Source organism: Macadamia integrifolia, chromosome 4, assembly GCF_013358625.1.
Source record: "Macadamia integrifolia cultivar HAES 741 chromosome 4, SCU_Mint_v3, whole genome shotgun sequence".
NCBI classification, from domain to species: domain Eukaryota; kingdom Viridiplantae; phylum Streptophyta; class Magnoliopsida; order Proteales; family Proteaceae; genus Macadamia; species Macadamia integrifolia.
In genome coordinates this window covers 27,091,798-27,105,679 of record NC_056560.1, presented here as the reverse complement: position 1 = coordinate 27,105,679, position 13,882 = coordinate 27,091,798, and the positions used below count along the sequence as shown (strand labels likewise).

The 13,882-nt window shown below is 38.1% G+C and overlaps 2 protein-coding genes across 3 annotated transcripts in view; one reads left to right on the top strand and one right to left on the bottom strand.

The window, feature by feature from the left end:
- Nucleotides 1-2,662, top strand: part of LOC122077315 (general transcription and DNA repair factor IIH subunit TFB2) — an 18,052-nt gene extending 15,390 nt beyond the window's left edge. The window contains exons 13-16 of one of the 2 annotated variants that reach the window (XM_042643230.1): nucleotides 781-871; nucleotides 1,545-1,625; nucleotides 1,853-1,927; nucleotides 2,024-2,662. In XM_042643230.1, the coding sequence (XP_042499164.1) occupies nucleotides 781-871; nucleotides 1,545-1,625; nucleotides 1,853-1,927; nucleotides 2,024-2,161 (385 nt within the window). In that variant the 3' untranslated portion in view covers nucleotides 2,162-2,662. Of the gene's footprint in view, nucleotides 1-780; nucleotides 872-1,544; nucleotides 1,626-1,852; nucleotides 1,928-2,007 lie in introns of both variants that reach the window. The other variant, XM_042643231.1, reaches the window with a different exon arrangement.
- A 6,162-nt stretch (nucleotides 2,663-8,824) lies between these two features.
- On the bottom strand, nucleotides 8,825-10,628 carry LOC122076129 (pseudo histidine-containing phosphotransfer protein 6). The gene is made up of 4 exons (XM_042641422.1): nucleotides 9,705-10,628; nucleotides 9,487-9,630; nucleotides 9,285-9,357; nucleotides 8,825-9,171 (listed from the first exon to the last, which is right to left on the bottom strand). Exons 1-4 carry the CDS (start codon nucleotides 9,902-9,904, stop codon nucleotides 9,115-9,117), a joined length of 474 nt encoding a protein of 157 aa, XP_042497356.1. The 5' UTR covers nucleotides 9,905-10,628; the 3' UTR covers nucleotides 8,825-9,114.
- Between the last annotated feature and the right edge of the window lie 3,254 nt (nucleotides 10,629-13,882).

Sequence of the window (13,882 nt, the reverse complement as noted above, 5' to 3'; positions counted from 1 at the left end):
GGTGGGGGGGTGGGGGCGGGGGTGAGGTTTGGAGTTTATGGCCAACCAAAATAGGAGCAGAACACTTTGCCCGTAACCAGAAACAACCCAGTCCTCAACCTGAGTTGATTTGGTCTGGCAAGTCTGGTGTGAGGTTTGAGGCTGTTGATGCAACAGGGAGAGGGTGTAAAATCCCCAAAATCTCCAGGTAACTTCTACTCCATAATTGCTAAGCATGACCCTCCAGGGAGGAGGAGAAAGTGGTTTGGGTTTGGAGATTTTGGGGTGAAAAAGGAATGAAGAGAAGTGAAGGCAGTATGAAGGGAGAAGAGAGATCCGGCTCTTAATAGTTAATGTATGTTTTGATAATTGTGAAGTATGAATGCCTGGCAATAATAAAATAAATGCTTTAGAACCTTTTTTTAAAGTTTTTTTACTGAAAGAATTTCAAGAAAGGAAAAAGCTGCCATTAAAGTTAAACGTAATGACTGGTAATTATTTAGCCTAACATCATAAAAGACTACATATTTAACCTGGATTTCAATTTTACTGCTCAAGCCTGGCCAATGTCCTTACAACCTGTGGTTGTTTTAGCTCAACCCAAGTAACATACCTGCTCAAAGATGCAAGTTTCCATCTATTGCTGGGTACAACTCAATCCCATATTCATCTTTTAGTTTGCCTTATAATGTGTATGTCATACCTTGCCAAACTTTTCGAAGTTTCTTTCATGTAATTTGTTTATTGGAGTTCTTCTTTGATTGTAATTTCAAGTGGTGATTTTGTTGTAAAAACTTACAGGGTTGAGTATCAACTTCCAAATCTTATAGTTGGAGCAATAACGAAAGAAAGCTTGTACAGTGCATTTCAAAATGGCATTACAGCTGAGCAGGCAAGTGTTATAATCTTGTATTTGGGTTTTCTGGTTTATTTGCATAAATCTTCTGATTGTATACCATAAGAACCTCTGGGACAATTTGGCTCTTAAAACTTTATTTATTTTATTTTTGCCTTCCGCCTGTGCCTTTATCATTAGTATGGAAATATTTTATTATGATTCATGTGGGAGGTGATGTGCAAGATTATTTTTTTGTCACTGATGTTACAAATTATGAATGGGATATGAAAACACTGTATAACAGTCAGGTTCTGGTTTACTTGAACAAGCTTATAATGCTGCTTTCCTTGTGAAACTCTATTCCTGCTCAGCCATATTCTATCTGTTTGATGCATGTCACATAGGTAATCAATTGTTCAATGGCCCAAAAACTAAAGTGGCCTGGATGATCCTATCTATCTGACAAATGGGCTATCTTCTTTGAACAATATTTGTCTAGGAAGAAATTCTTTACATGATAGTAAGGAAGGATTTTGGGTTCTGGTATATCCAGGCATTGGGATAATCTGCTTCCATGTTTGCTGCATGGACAACATATTTTCCGACCAGACTTCTCAAGATATGGTGGTGTTTACAAAATAATGAATGTATAGCCATATGCTTCTAGAAGCTTTCTTATTTTCCCTATGACTATTAAATATTAACTCCTGAAATTGTCTACCAGCAGATAATTTCTTTCCTTCAGCAGAATGCACATCCTCGTGTTGCAGAGAGAACTCCATCTATTCCAGAGAATGTTACAGACCAGGTCTCCTTCTCCCTAATATTTGAGAAATTTGTGTGGACTGATATTGTTCATCTCTTGTGATAAGCTGAGCTGAATCTGTAATTGTTGCAGCAGTGGTTGACTAATTGAATTTTGTGTCGGGCAACAAGCTTTTGGACATACGTTGTCCTGTAATTAAGAAATTGTATGAATGTTGGACGTGTGCATTTTGTTTTTCTGTGGGCTGAAATATGTCCTGCTGTGGACAGATTAGGCTGTGGGAAACTGACATGAACAGAGTTGAGACAACTCCTGCACATTTCTACGATGAATTCCCCTCCAAAGTAACAGTCCTAGCATCTTCATCTATTTCCCCTGCTATCTCATTTTTCTCTTCCTTTTTTAATGTTTTGAGAGGTGACAGCCTTGTGGCATTTCAGGAGGTTTTTGAAGCAGCTTGTGATTATGCAAGAGATAATGGTGGATTATTATGGGACGATCCAAAAAGAATGCGTCTTGTTGTCAAGGCAGAGATACACATGCAGATGCGGGAGTTTCTCCGTCGCCAAAAGCAATAGTTACATTTGCCTTCTTTTATCTCTACACAATATTTTCAATGGAAAATCTTGAGTAAATTTGCAATGCCAGAGAGGTAGCCGAACATTCTTGTTTTTGGTGTTCAACAAAAAGTTATTGGAGTTGGGGCTATGTATCATTTCTCCTATTTGTGTACTTTGAAGAGAAGAAAATGAGGTGTTAGCCTTTCCATTTTTGGATGTTAGGGAAATGTGAGACGACCTCGAATATTACGTGGTTCAGACTATATATATTGTATTGGGATGAGGTTGTGTGGTGTCTAAAGCAGATTCACTACCAGCTTTCAGCTTTCATGGCCTCCAATGAGAAAAGGAATGATCCATTGTTAACTTGTTACACGAAAACAGAATTTTGTTGTAATGGTTGTAATGTGTAGGACAGTTCTTTTTTATGTTGTAATTGTAGGTGGATTATGACAGTTTAAGCTGTGTATATGGTATTTGAGAACATGGAATTGGACGTATAAGCTAAACTTCTGGTAAGTTGCCTGTTTGTCCAGTTTGCAATTTCTCCCTAATCACTGATGATGCAAGTATGAGGAATGGATTGTGTTAGATCAAACACCAAAAATCATGAATAATAAAGAGACAATAGATCCGTACGACAGAGATTTAACGAGGTTCACACATCAGGGTGGTGTGCTACGTCCTCAGGCGAAGAAGAAGATGGTTCACTATGGAGAAGAAAAATTACACCCTAGCAATGGCGAGGAAAAACTCGCTCTGAAACCCTAGCTGCGTGAAAACCCTGGAATACAATGACTTTCTCAACAAGCAACAGTACATTATATATACTCCAAATCGTGGGTCAACCCATTGGGTCGCCGTCTATCCGGTCGAACCATACCGTGGGGGCGTAGCCCCCGCACCCCCATACCAGATCAGTGATGGGTTCTGAGCAGATCTCAAAAAATTTCCCATTCGGATCGCTACCAAAATATGTCAGATCGGGTCAATCTTCAAAACATGTCAAAAATTTGAGACAAATTTAACAGATTGGAATGCCAAAATTTGTGGGGAGTGGCTTTAAGAACTGTTGCCATAAGTCTGGATTGAGGCCAACATATGCTGGCCCAAAGATATTTCCTTTACCAATTGATGGTCTTATATATGCATCAAAATGCTCGACCATAAGAAAGTTCTTTATGGTTTGACAAACTGAAGGAAATGGGATCACTCTCCATTGGATTTGTTCGAATTGGGGCTAACAGTGGAAATTGAAATTAGGAAGAGGGAAAGATTTTTCAATAATTTGTGATTTTTATAGGTTTGTAGTAAATATACTTAAGGCTCCGTTTGGTTGCAATGAAAATTTAAAGGGAAGGGAAGTGAAATTTTCATACTTAAAAAGGTAATGATTACATATATTTTCTTTTTAAAATATGAAAATTTTGCTTCCTTTCCCTTTTATTTCCCTTACAACCAAACATAGCCTAAGAGAAATCTTGCTACAAGAGGTGAGTCTCATTGATTTTTTTAATATTCTATTGACTTAACTGTGCGGAGCTCAGTTTGGACTCTACGTATTGATTGCTATAAGCTCAATTGCGATGCTTCATATGATCTAGAGAAGAAATGAGGTGGCTTGGGTTTTGTTCTTTTTTATCACCAAGGGGACAACTTTACGTGGCTGTTTAAGATCCGTTTCCTTTCGATGAATAGTTTTAATTTGTGAGGCATCAGCCATCGGGGAAGTTTTTATGACAAAGGATCTTCGCCTCAAGAAGTGTGCTTTTGAGTTTGACTCCTCTTGCCTCATTTGCATCATTTATACAGGAGGTGTTTAGTGTTTTTTATTGCTTTCGGTGAAAATTTAATGATTCTTATTCAATTCAGGTATGACTAGGTTCATGCGATTGTGGGGTCAGTATGAGCCCGTGGGATTAGTTAAGCCAAAGGCCTGGATACTTGTCGTTAGTAATAAAAAAAATAAAAATAAAAATAATAATAGGTGATTTAATACTTGCAAGTATGCCTAAGGATTTGGCCGCGGATTATTGATTATTTTATTCATCTTTTTTTTTTTTTTTTGATGAATGTAAGATCACATATGTTCCAAGGTCTGTTAACTTTATTGTAGATTTCTTTGCTGGGAGGACTCTCTCTATTGCAGATAAGAAAGTATGACCCAATTTTAATCATTGTCTAGCTGTAAATGTTGTTTCAAATTACAGGTGTTAGGGGATTCAAAGCGAGGTAGGAATCAACTAGAGTGAGGATCGCGCTGAACTAATTCATCAGACTCAATTTTGATTCCTCAAACCTTAATTAACCCATTCCTTAGGTAGAGAAATCTCCCTAGGTCAGCCTAGGGCCCTTCACTAGCTTTGTATTTGGCTCCTCTGCAATTGGAGGCAATGATAGTTGAATTTTGTTTGATAAGTCTCCTAAACAATGGTAATTTCATTAACAGAAAGGTGGTTGAGACTCCTAAAATAGTGGCAAGGGCATTTTGAACTTCATACAATAGAGAAAAAGTGAATAAAAACACTTCAATCATGATTCTAAAACTTAGATCGGTCAGAATCGACTTGATTAGGTACGATTGGTATTGGCCCAAGGGTAAGTATATAATAAAAAACTGTTTTTATTAAAGAGCAAAGGTAAATCTATTCGACATGATCTGATCTAAGTCGATCTGGATTAGTATCAGATTGATATCAGCCTTGATGGAGTCCAAGTTTTAGAACCTTGACTCCAATTGAAAGCTTTTCACCTCCCATTTCAGAATATATATATATATATATATATATATATGTTGTTGGAGCCGCCTATTAAAGTTAGCTGGCTCTCTGCCATCTCTGCCTTCCTTTGCTGCCCTCCTCCGTACGAATCCATTCTGTTATGCTTCATTGTTGTGCTCCTCAATATCCTTTGTTCAGATTGAGAACCCTCTCCCAAGAAAATACATTTTCTAAAGTTTGCAAGGTTAAGCATCCCTAGTGGCCTAAGGCCCTCAAGTAGAAGTCAAATTAAACGCCTCTTTATTGTTGTTTTGAGGCATGGAACTCTGGGAAGAGAACCCTAGTAAACGAGTCAAAGTAATTTCTTCAGGGTAATATGGGGGACTTGATGTTAATCATGGGAAAAAGAAAAATGATTGAGAAAGACCCTTGAACCAAGTTTATTAATCTTAAATGGGAATGCCAGTTTGTATGGTTAATCCTCATGTAATTTTATTTTATTTTTTTTTGTAAATTTTTGTTTCTCATCCACCAAAATGTTAGTAGTGAATATGTGAATCAATCACACAATCACGAACACTGCTTATTGTGATCTGAATACTTTACACAATGTATGAAGGTGGGTTGAAATATGTCATTGGTCACTCTTCTAAAGATAATCGTACTCGCCTTTTATAATGCAAATCTGATTCGACCTTCAAGATACAACCCAAATAGGTCCTACTAGTAATTGTTGCACTCAACTCTTAAGACATGTCGTTGATTTTTTTTTTTGGTAATATGAGACATGTCGAGAGTTTACAAAGTAATAGTGTTCAACAAGTTGATGGAAAAAAAAAAAAATGTGTAGAAACAAGAGTGAGGGAGAGAGTTTGAAGAGAATATATATGGGAGTTGAGAAAGCACTCAAAATGATTTCCAACAACCAAATTCATCATATATTTATTTAGAGGAAGGTGTTTATTAAATATACCTATCCAATTAATAGCCCCACATGGGAAAGTGATTCCTGCATTTATTTTTTTAAAACTTGGTTGATCAGCTCTTCCCAACAGCCGTAAAAACCAAAAAAGCTCTGTTCTTGGGAAGCTTAGGTTGTGTTTGGTATGCATTTTTGGAATGTATTTTGGATCAAGAACACGTTCTGGATTGATAAAACCATTGTTTGGTAAGCATTTTAGAACACGGCTAAGAATGCCGCCCATTCTGGAATATGATATTTTCCCATTCTGCATTCTCCATTCTTTAGCTCTTGGCGCAACCCCGATGAAAATAGCTCCACCACTAATCTTATGAAAGACACCTTCTCTCCCAAGGAATAACGTCTCATTCTTACAAATCTCCAAAAAATATTTTTCTTTCTCTCTCTAAAAACCGTTTCTCTCGCCCCAAATCTCTCTTTTTCAGTTTTTCTCCTTCTTAAGATCTTCTCTTGAATCCAAAATCCTAGAATCTCCTATTTTCCTCGCGATCTTTACGGGTTTGATGTAAGCAATACTAACTAAGGAACCAATCAAAATTTTATATTTTTATTTGTGAGTTATTGATGTAATATTGTCTGGGATTTTCACTAAAGAGATTTCGTCCATGAGGTGTTTGATAAAATGTCTGAGCATTCTCACATAAAAAATGCATTTTAAACAAACATTTTATCCAAACAATGTTCTCATTCTCAGTTAAGAACACATTCTGTATTTTCAGAATGAAAATGCACATTCTCATAATGGGAATGCATACCAAACAGAGCCTTAATTTGTCTAGACTCAGCTGGTCCACCAGCCAGTCAACCGCCACTTCTTTTGATAGCTTAAAACCATGCATGTGAAGGAAAACCGTGCATCTATGTGGGAACCAAAACCTTTGTAATCAAAACATATATTGAGGTGTTTTGAATCTTTCGACTCATTTTAAAAAACTTAAAAAATACAGTACAAAGTTCAAAATGAATGCATATTAAACCTCTATTTGCCAACCCAAACGCAGTGGAGGTCTTAATTTAAATCTTTCAAGTCCCATGAATCAAGCAGTACTGGCTAAAAATGTTGGTCTCTTCTTTTCCCAAATCTAACTCCATGGGGGCGGTTGATGAAAGCAAAATACTTCCCATTCCTATCCTTCCTCTCAGCCAAGTGTCCGTCTAGTGCCTCTTGGGGATGAAAATCAATTATTGGTGTTAGGGACCTTCTTATTAAAGGTCTTTTTTACCAAGTCAGAAATGGAGCTAGTATTTATCCTTAGAATGATTTCTAGATTCTTTATCCCCCCCCCCCCTTCCATTGCAGAAGCCTTAGCAATTCTCCATTCTCTACATTCAGCATTGATCCTGGACATTCGAAATGTGATAATTGAGAGCTATAACATTGATAACGAAGTTCTGGACATTCGAAATGTGTCTCTACAACAAATTGGGAGTTGGGAGACAGCCATGGATAACGAAGTTCTGGAAGTCATTGCTGCTGGTAACAAACCCTCCACCATGAAATTGCAACATTACTGGCAACTTACAAAAAGAATGTTGCTTATTCTCCAAGGAAGGTGCATAGCCCCTGTAAGCTCCCATCTCCTATTTCGAAATCAAGCTCTCAGTTTGGCTACTACCAGCATAGCTGCTCCTGCTGATCTAATCAGCCGTGTTGGCTGCAGGCGTGGGAGATGTGGAGGGGCCATAGCTGTTACAACGGTTGTTATTATGATGGGCATTGACGGAAGCATGTGAGGAATCCGGATCAAAGGACCTGGAAGAAGTCCTGACCCTTGCCCTAGATTGGGCATCTAAATCCGATTCGGAGGTGGCGAGGCAGGTGTCAGGTAGAAAGATACAAACAGAGAGAGAGGTTAAAGAATCAATGTGGATGTCTTTGGTAGCAACACCATCAATGAAAGAAGGCTTTGCTGCGGCGACTGATTTTTCGGGCCATTTAGTGACACCGAAAGGGCTGTTATCATCAAAAGAGGCTTGGATACAGTTCTACAAACGGTGTTTAAGGAGAAATTTGAAGAATACACTATAGAGCTTCATAGCGACGCTAGGCATCTCTCCCCTTCCCTTCCCATCCTTCTCTTTCCCTTTCTTTCTGGTCACTCCTTGCTTTCTCTTGCAGAAACCAGCCACGGGAGAGATAAAAAAAAATGTTTTGCTTTATGAAGATTACGGTGAAATCATGGCAATTAAGGTTCAAATTAGAGACTCCCTGCGACGGCTTAGACAATATATATTTCCATTATATTCTCTAAAAAAAAAAATCTACAAGAAATGTTTCCAGAAACAAGGTTTATCAATACCTAAAAATCCGTTTATGTTCCTAGAAACGTGAATATATGTTTCCAACGTTTTTGGACACAGAAACGGTAGAAATATTATCAAATGGGCCTTAAATTTAGCTGATTTCTAAGCCGCAACCTTGTTGCCTGTAAAAGAAATGAAATCTTAAAAGGTGTTTTGAAAAAATACGGAGAATATTTGTGAACCCAAGAAAAGAAATGAAGTTTCCATTTCTTAGGCTGCCTACCCAGGACATTTAGATGCTGCCCTATCCAAGAAAAAACGAAAGAGAGGGCTCCATTTTCACCAATAGGTTATAGCCTAAGTGGGTTCCATTCTGCAAGCTTCTTCTTTTTTTTTTTTTTTTTTTATTTAAATTCTCGAAAGAGATATGCTTAAGAGGAGCAGAAGAAGAAAAGGCCAAAGCCCATTACAATCAACACCCAGCTCTTTCAAATTTAGAACATGCTTATCTCTAAACTGGTATGGATTAGATTCCGTTGAATGGAGCCTTAGAACTGCTCCAATTAGACCATTACCAGCTTAGTCAAAATTTCACTTTCAACAGAGAGAGAGAGAGAGAGAGAGAGAGAGAGAGAGATCATGTTATCCTTGTGATCAGTATATATATCTATGGAGATAATAATGGTTCTCTGCTAAATGACAGACTGAGACGAGTGTTAGAAGTTATTGTAACCATTAATGACAAAGTGGATATATTGATATTAGAAGCACAGTTGCAGTTACATGTACCACACCATTTCCGTTTCACCAGTACAACACGAGTAAGCGTCATTCATGGTATAAAATCTACCAGAAACAGTAATGACAAAGGCGTTGGATCGACCCTCTTCCCTTCTCTTCTCTTCTCTTCTCTTCTTTCTCCTGTGACTACTGATCGAGTAATTGAGACTCAAAAACTTCGAGATTTTCTGATTAATAGATTCCACGAATCTCAAACAGTATGTATCAGTAAGTGTCGAATCGTCTCAGTCCTGTTGTATTGGATACCAAACTCCAGCTGCCATCACGCGTTGCTGTTCTATCTGCATCATGAAATCATAAATGAGTTGATGATTCAAATTGACAATTAAGAATGATGATTCAAATTGACAATTAAGAACATAATTAAAGGAAACAGATCTCCTTATATATTTACTTGGAACAGTTCGTGTAATCTATTCTTGAGATAGCAGTATTCATGCTCCAACAACTCTAAAGCTCGCAAGCATCTGTAACCCATTTGCAGAAACTCATATTAATTAAAACTGAATTAAAGAACACTTTTTTTTTTTTTTTTTTTCTTTCTAACAGAACAGAAGAAATTAATGGGTATTGCAGCAATGCACAAATCAACCCACCCAGCTCTGTTGTTTTGCTCTGAAGCAGAACGAAAGGCAACACATACATTTCTGACCCTCTTGGCTCCAATGCTGGAACTACTACCCATGAACTGGTTAAGATGTATTCCCATCTTCTGATAGTCTGAGAACTCCCTATCCGACCTGTCCATGTTAATGAAAATTAGAAAACTTGGAAACCCAAGTGGGAAAATTAAATTAGGGAGATGGGTACTTACAGCATTCCCCTGAGATTCCTTAAGAGCTTCTCAGACTCATGGAAGAAGATGTTGACGACCTCAGAGACGAAATTCGGAGAGGTCTCATCTTGGAGCTGCTGGAGCTGCAAGAATTGCTCATCCAGTACTCCCTGGTGGAATAATAAGGAAAGTAAACGATTCATGTCGGCTCGCAAGCGATCCGCGCCGAACCCAAGCATCCACAGCGGCAGACCCGTTTTGACGAATGATTTGAGCTCAATTAACAAGCTAGAGTGAAAGCGGAAGAGAAATGTAAGAGCAGTTTTTTGATCTTTTCGTCGAAGGGTTTAAGGGTTTGGGGATTGTGGGCGGAAGGGAGAGAAATGGGGTCCAGAATTTAAAGGGTAGAAGGAGAGGGATGTGTGAGAGTCTGTGTGAGAGACAGAGAGAAAGAGAGAAAAAAGAAATGGGGAAGAGGTTGGGCGTGCGAGGGAGACGAGATCGAGGTGAATGCGTGGAATCTATAGGACCCGGTGACCTGTTGTGGCCCGTACTCAGGTTACCTCGCGTGCTGTCTGTGGAGCAGGTGCGGCGGTCGACCTTGGCACCGACCACTGCCTGCAGCCGGTAATGTCAGTCTTCCAGAAACAAAAACGGCTCCTTTTCATCTTTATTTTGGCTTTTGTCCCATGCTCTCCACACAGTTCTCACTCCTCACTCCTCACTCCTCACTCCTCACACAGACTCTCTTCTTCTTCTTCTTCTTCTTTTCACTTTTTTTCTGTAATTTTTCTCTTTTGGGAGCAAACAACTTTTCCTTTCATTACCAATTCCAAAACACAGTGTTTACAAACAAAAGATGAAACTTTAAAGGGACTTTAAAAAACTGAGCCTTGAAGTCTGGGAATGGATTGAGCACCCGAAAAAGAAGGCTCAGTGGCAGGTGGTGGTGGTGACCCCTAGTTTTGGCATTGATGGCAGGGACTCAAACTGGGTAAGAGTTAAGACCTGATGTTACATACATATCTGTGTATGGACTATAGATAAGATGCTTTGGTTCAGGGTACGGTTGTAACAGGGCATCATCAGATACCTCTGATGGGATACGGGATACCCAATACAAAGAGAAAGAGTCAAGAGAGATAATTAGCACAAAATTGTAGGAGATTTCTTACTTTTTAATGCCATCTATAAGCATTGATTAAAAGTTTAGGACACTGGTGTCAACGGTTCAGGCTCGTGTTTGGGTTAAGCCGTCATTATTAGTATCTTGGACAAAAACCAACTTTCATGTCTCTCCCGAAACCTGTGAACCCGAGCCGCGCCCCACCAAACTTGAGCTTGGACAGGTTATGGGTTGGGCTTTTCAGCTGACTTAGGTGAGGGCCAATGAGGGGGTGGATATGGGCATTAACAATGGATGAGGATTTTTGTATTGATAACGGTGTTGATAAGTAATTGTTCTTACATAAGATCATAAATATTGATACGAGTATTTTTCACATAGAAAATGAATCTTTTGTTACAATAGAACCAAACGTGATCTAATTTTCATGATATTATGCATGGATCAGATATATCATGGTCAATTCGTAAAAAAAAAAAAAAAAAAAAAAAAAAAAAAAAAGTTTTCTTGTACAATGGAATTTGATAAGTGAGATTTCAAGCAAGTGTTTTTAATGGGCAAGTAAGACACAAATTGTTTAGTTCTTACCCTTTCCATAAAAGGAGGGGGAGGGGGTAGAGCAAGCACAAATATCGTCTGTGGGCAGGTAGTAAGTGGTAGTGAGTATCCAACGGCTGAGATGTATGCCGAAGCCCTCCTAGCTGTGGGATTCTCATTGTTACTCATCGCTCAGTGCAGAGGATTTTAGTCTAAAGAGCAAGATCCACGCAACCAAGGAGCATTCTACTACCCAATTATATATTAATTGTTACATATTATGTTTGGCATTAAGTTCTTAGGATTATTTGTAAGAAGGATTGATGCATCCTATTCTCTCTCTCTCTCTCTCTCTCTCTCTCTCTCTCTCTCTCTCTTTAGTGCAAATAAGAACCCAAAAAAAAAAAAAAAATTGGGTCACCCCAACCATAGTAAAGTCGGATCAATCAAGACCAACTCAGCCTAATAAAAAACAATCAAGGTAGGGCTGAGCCCAGCAGGGTTGACCCTAGGTTGAGATATCTCTACCCAACTTGGCCCTAAGGCTGGGTTTGGGCTAAGCATCTTAGTTTAGTTTTCTCCCATCAGCTTCATACCTCTTAGGCCACCTGACAAGGGCACAATCATTATGGCTTACCCTAACACGGTCAAATTCTGTATTACATAGAATCAGGTTTAATCGAGATCAATCTCAATCGATTCCAATTGATTCGGCCGATTCAATCAATTCCAGTCCGAGTTTAGTCATCCAAACTACAAGAACAATTAAATAGTCAAAAAATAACCAGACCCAAGGAGATGATCTTCTCAAGAAAGTTTCATAAAACGATGTAAATAATGATCAACCTAAGTCACCTAACAAGTCCTTTTAAGAAATTCTACATATTGATGAAATTTATGACAAACTTTATATTATGTTATGATTCGTATGGGTCCGGGATGGTACTTTCTACATTATCATATATAACTCTGAAGTCTGAACAATAGCCCTGGGCCCACTGGCTATGCTCCTGATGCGAATTATGGGAATTATTTTTGTTTTATCATTGAACCATATTTAACTGTTCATACTCCAAAGTGTACCTCGACTTGCTACTAAAGCATGCTTTGGATTGACGTAATCAAAAGTTCTCTAAAACAATATGGAAGTGTAAGGTTTTGTTTTAAGCAAATGTGATTTTAATTTTGTCTCCACCTATAATCTTGATCCATGTGTATGTATTTTTTATGTGTCGAAACACTAGATTTTTTTATTCTGATACCATCTTTGTTACTGTTTCATTTAAAAGAGAGAAGGTGCTAATGTATACATTTTAAATTAACGGAAAAGACCTCGAGTTTCTAAAATGGAACGAAAGCATGCTTTAGATTGACGTAAGCGATGCCAAGACTAGACCAAAATGCATTATTTATATAAGTAATATTAGAAGCCAAACATAGCCTTAATAATCATACTTTTTGCTCCCGTGCTTATTTACTGCAAGAGTTACATTCACCCTTTCTAAAACCAGTTTAGTTTAGGGAATGGAAGGCTTTGAAATTCCAAATGTTGGGCAAAAGAATAAAGGTTCCTTCTTGTTCTGTGCCGAATTGTCTCTCTTAATTAATTAGTTGAAAAATAAAGTTATGAATGAGATGATTCATTAATTAAAGACTCGTTGCTCGAGATACTTAGTCTCATGTACTCTCTCTATTTTTATATGTTTGATGATTCGCAGGCTTGTCTGACTCTGAACCCTTCATGGGTTTATGACTTTTAAGTTGAGGGTTTTAAGTTTTTTACTTGAGAGCCTCAAGAGAAAGAGTTGATGTATGGGAGGTAGGGTCTCCTAGTTTCTTGAGAATTAATGATTGAGGTCATTAAGATTTAAGGGGAGGGGAAGGACTACGTAACTGTGATGGTACCTTGAAAAGTTGTAATTAATTTCTTCCATCATATAATACTGATTAATCTGTCTAAAAAGTAACCAACCCCATGTTTGTATTATTATATAGTTAATTACTGTTCACATAAGAGCCTCTAAAAAAAAAGGATAATCTAAACTATTTCATCTCAAAGGTAGCTTAATTATTCACTGTTTCAGTATAATATACAGTTGATTGAGAATAGGTGGGGGAATACCCAGAGGGATGGCCCTTGATTAGGGGTGTCAATGGACTGGGTTGGCTGGGTTTCTTCAAACCTAAGTCCAATCTTAAGGTTTCTTAACTCAACCCAAGCCTAGGCCTTGTTCGGGCTCAGGGGCGGGTATTAGTTGATCGGGCTTTTTTGACACCCCTACCCTTGATTGTGATCCATGGAGTACCTAGTTCTCTCACCACTTCATTGGAGGACACAAGTTTGCTGAAAATTCTAGCATATGGTATAAGAATTTTAGGATAAATGTAGTACATGCTATCAAATCAAATTTCTTTATTTTGTGTCATTCTCACTTCTGTGCAGGACCATCTTCTTTTCTAGGGGAGAGATCAAGCTTCAAGAAATAGTGAGTGGTTTTATCAATACACAAATGTATAACTCCCCAGGAATTTCGATTGCACTTATATTCATCAC